This window comes from Dreissena polymorpha, chromosome 3 (genome assembly GCF_020536995.1).
Source record: "Dreissena polymorpha isolate Duluth1 chromosome 3, UMN_Dpol_1.0, whole genome shotgun sequence".
NCBI lineage: Eukaryota > Metazoa > Mollusca > Bivalvia > Myida > Dreissenidae > Dreissena > Dreissena polymorpha.
This window is the reverse complement of record NC_068357.1, coordinates 16,919,198-16,923,222: the sequence shown is the minus strand read 5'-3', so window position 1 is coordinate 16,923,222 and position 4,025 is coordinate 16,919,198. Positions and strand designations below refer to the sequence as shown.

At 40.4% G+C, this 4,025-nt stretch overlaps 1 protein-coding gene across 1 annotated transcript; it reads right to left on the bottom strand.

Moving 5' to 3' along the window:
• Positions 1 to 1,207: 1,207 nt before the first annotated feature.
• Positions 1,208 to 1,672, bottom strand: LOC127872060 (uncharacterized). The gene has a single exon (XM_052415395.1). The coding sequence runs from the start codon at positions 1,670 to 1,672 to the stop codon at positions 1,208 to 1,210; it is 465 nt and encodes a 154-aa protein (XP_052271355.1).
• Between the last annotated feature and the right edge of the window lie 2,353 nt (positions 1,673 to 4,025).

Genomic DNA, 4,025 nt, shown 5'->3' with positions numbered 1-4,025 from the left:
AGTCTGTAAGATCACCTTTTTTTCGGCAGTTTTACTATAAGTCCCACCTTCCAATCCTCATGTGCTGTTACTTTCCGGAGTATACTAGCAAGTACTGTAGGAGTTATCTGTTCCTCCGCTTTAAGCAACTCTGCTTGTATCCTGTCTATAACTGGGGCTTTTTCATTCTTTAACTTCTTGGTGGCCTGTCTGATCTCTTGCATAGTTGTTGGCTCTGTATTGATGTCAAGTGGGATTTCTGCAGGAGCGATAACTTCTTAAGTGGATGGATCCGCACTGTTGAGTACTCTCTTAATGTGTTCTTTCCAACAACTCAATTTTTCTACGTCAGTGGAAACAATTTCCCCTTGCAAATTCTTCACTAGAACTTCTGTGGAAGTAAATCCTCCTACCAATATCTTCGTGATCCTATACAGCGTGCCCATATCTTGCCGTGCAGGTGCATCTTCGGCTTCAGTTGCCAGATCGTCAATGAATTTCCTCTTGTCTGCTTTAGCATGTCTCTTCCCGTCTCTGTCCAAGGTTGCATAAGTGTCTTTCAGCTGCTGTTTTATCCGCTCTGACTTTGTCTGGAACAACAACTTCTTCACCTCCTTCCGTTCGTCAATCTTGCTCCATGTTTGCTGGGATATCCATTGTTCCTTCTTCCTTCGTACTGAACCAAGAATCTTCAGTCCAGCTTCAAGAATCTCCTGGTTGAATGAACTAACATCCATTTCCTGCTGGTCATTAAACAGACTAAACCCATTCTTCAGCTCAATCTGGAAGTTTCTCTTGACCATTGGATCTTTGAGTTTTCCTACATCAAGCCGTGGATTCCTTTGTTCTCCTTTTCTTTTGACTCTTCTCAACTTTAACTTATACTTAGCTATGACGAGTATATGGTCACTGCCAACATCTGCTCCCCACATCGCTCTTACATCTCGCAAACTGCCCCTCCATCTCCTGTTGATTATGAATGGTCAATCTGGTTATCGGTTTGTCTGTCTGGTGATTTCCATGTTACCTTATGGATGTTCTTGTGTGGAAAAATGGTGCCCACAGTAACCATGTTGTTTTCTTCGCATAGCTCTACCAATCTCTCACCATTGTGATTACTTATTCCGCATCCCTGTGTGCCCATTGTGGATTCCTTTACTGTATTGTCCTGTCAGACTTTCGCATTCAAATCTCCTAAGACAAGAAGGACATCATGTATTGGTGTTGATTAAATGACCTTTTGTAATTGGTCGTAGAAGGCGTCTTTTTCTGTATCTTCCGCAACTTCTGTCGATGCATAGCAAACTACAGTTGTGAGTTTAGCATATGCAGAGTTGAATCTTGCCGACATGAGTCTTTCGTTGATAGGCTTCCACTCTATCAGGGTTTTGTGTCCTTCTTGGTCTATAATCAGTGCTACTCCTTGATCATGCTGGTCATCTGATCTTACTGAGAAGGCTATGGTTTGTCCTGATGCAAGCTGTCTCTTTCCAAAGCCTGTCCGTCTCGCCTTACTTACTCCTAACAAGCTGATTCCATAACTCTCCATCTTCTTCAACACTTGTGCTAGCTTTCCGGTCTGGTAGAGTGTCCTAACATTCCAGCAGCCCACCAGCCGTGATGACTCTGGTCTAAGGATATCTGCTATCGGGTGATTAGCCGTCCTAGATCCAGTTTCCTGGCGTGCTTCCATCCGGTCCGGTATTATTGCTTTCTTTGGTGTCGGTTTCTGTAGCGTATTGGTTTTTAATGTGGCTTGGATGCTGGCCCTGCGCACAACCCTCCTTTTCTCTCATCCGGGCTTGGGACCGGCCATGACGGAGTTTGATGGATATTTTAGAGCATGTTTAATGTTTAGTATTACTGTTTCCTGACAAATTGCATTACTACAACGAAAATTTGCGAATCTGAAACAATTTTTTTTATTTTGTTTATTTACCAAAACGTGAAAAAGGCCTTTAAATACATACTTATTCAATGAATAAATCGAAAATATTTTCATATAATTTGCTACGTTTAAAGGATCTTTTATACTTGAGGTTTGTATTGTACTATCGAATGTGTTTAATGTACCCGGTAGGTAACATTTAAAACTAACTGTTAAAGTAGTGTTTCGTTATTTCTCTTTATATATGGAACACAAGTAAAACCTTACTTGAGAAAGGAGGGCTGGGCAAAGGGCTGGCTGCCATAAAAAAACGAATTACTATAAAAACGCAAAACAGCAAAACAACAGACATCGATGACCTGGAGAAGATGAACCACCAGCTGGAGGGCGTGTGGCGCCAGCCGGTGAAAGCCAGAGTCAGCTGGAAGCCGTCAGGCCGAAGACAATCATCTCTGCCAGGACCACAACCACCATCGGTCCATGGAATGTCCGAACCAAGCACGAGACCGGACAGACATGATAGTGGCCGCAGAGATAAAAAAAGTTCCACCTGGCCAACATAGAAATCAGTGAATCAAAAATGGACTTGTGGACAAAAGCTACTGACTTCCGGTGATAACTGCTGATGTCTGGGCCTGAACAGGAGTATGCAGCGCAGAGCATGGGAGTAGTCGTAATGCTTTCAAAGTCGTTACAGACAGCGCTTATCGGGTGAGAGGCGCACTGATCACAAACCATCACTGCGTCTTCCTATACCAAGAAGATGAGACTCAACGTGGAACAATTCCAGTGCAATGCACCGACGAGCGAAAGTAAAGAAGACTCAAATGACAACTTTTACTAAAAACTGTAAACCATGCAGTACAGACCAAATAAAAACATCATAATTCTAATGGGTTACTCCAAAGCCAATAAGGCAATATAGATGGTGAAAATCAATGATATGAGGAGATCATGGGTAATCAAGGCTAAGCGAGATGAACGACAATTGTAAGAGATTCGCAAACCTGTGCTTCACAAAAACATGGTCATTGGCGGAACTTTTGTTTTCCACCACAAAAGTATACACAAGCCAACTTGGGTGTCACAAGACCTGTCAACGAGAAACAATATCGATAATGTGTGCATTGAGAAAAAGTTTCATCGCTCTCTTCAAGATATACGCATCAAGCGAGGAGCAGACGTTGATTTGGACTACCTTTTCGTTGTCGCCCGACTGAACGTGAAGTAGAAGAAGACTTCGATAGGGAGGTGCAGCAAACGCGACCGTAACACCAACGCTACGCGGAAATACACCTGGAAGCAAGAAAGTTTAAGGTCACTCCTTCAACAAGTTCCAGGTCTTCAACATGAAGTACTGTGCCACAAGTCGTTCAACTACAAGAAGTGGATTTCAGCATTTCAGCAGAGACGCTTTATAATTATTTTTTTTCCGTTCAACACAATTTACTATCCTCGTCAAGAGGTACGTGTGGGTCGAGGGCATCCCACTCCATACTTTCCATAGTTTACATGATATACATGCATGTTATAGCAAATTTTATACATTTAACAGTCAAAAGCTTTTATTTAACAATATAAACATTTTTTTTATAGGAACAGTTAACAAAGCAATACTTCTTAAGTCCCATATCGCAAATTCCGTAGAAGAGGTAACAGTTCCAATTATTTGCTTTTACACGATTCATTAAAATAGTTAATTTCATTAAGTACATGACACTGCAAGAACAGATACGATTTTGCAGCTTTTACAGTGGGTCTAGATTTGTACATTTTACAATTAAAAATAAACATTTTATCAAAACAAATAATATGTTTGTTTTTAGACCCATTTGTGTTTGAATGTCCCAGTAAAAAGGAAAGCATATAAATTGAGAAGATTAAACAGATTACATTCAGAAAATAATTATGTTATTAACTGATTGACATGATTGCATTCTCAAATATATGTTGACTAGTTTAACATTCAGTTTCACAAAAGTACAGTTTGCTGAAGTGGCATATCCTTTTTTAAATAAAATGAGTTTGTGCCTATAAGTCTATATACAATGCTATATTGAAACCACTGTAAATTTGTATCCCTTGTAATAGAAAAAGGCATCTACAATATGTCGCCATTCTTTTGTATCTATATTATTAAATATGTTCGACCAGTTAT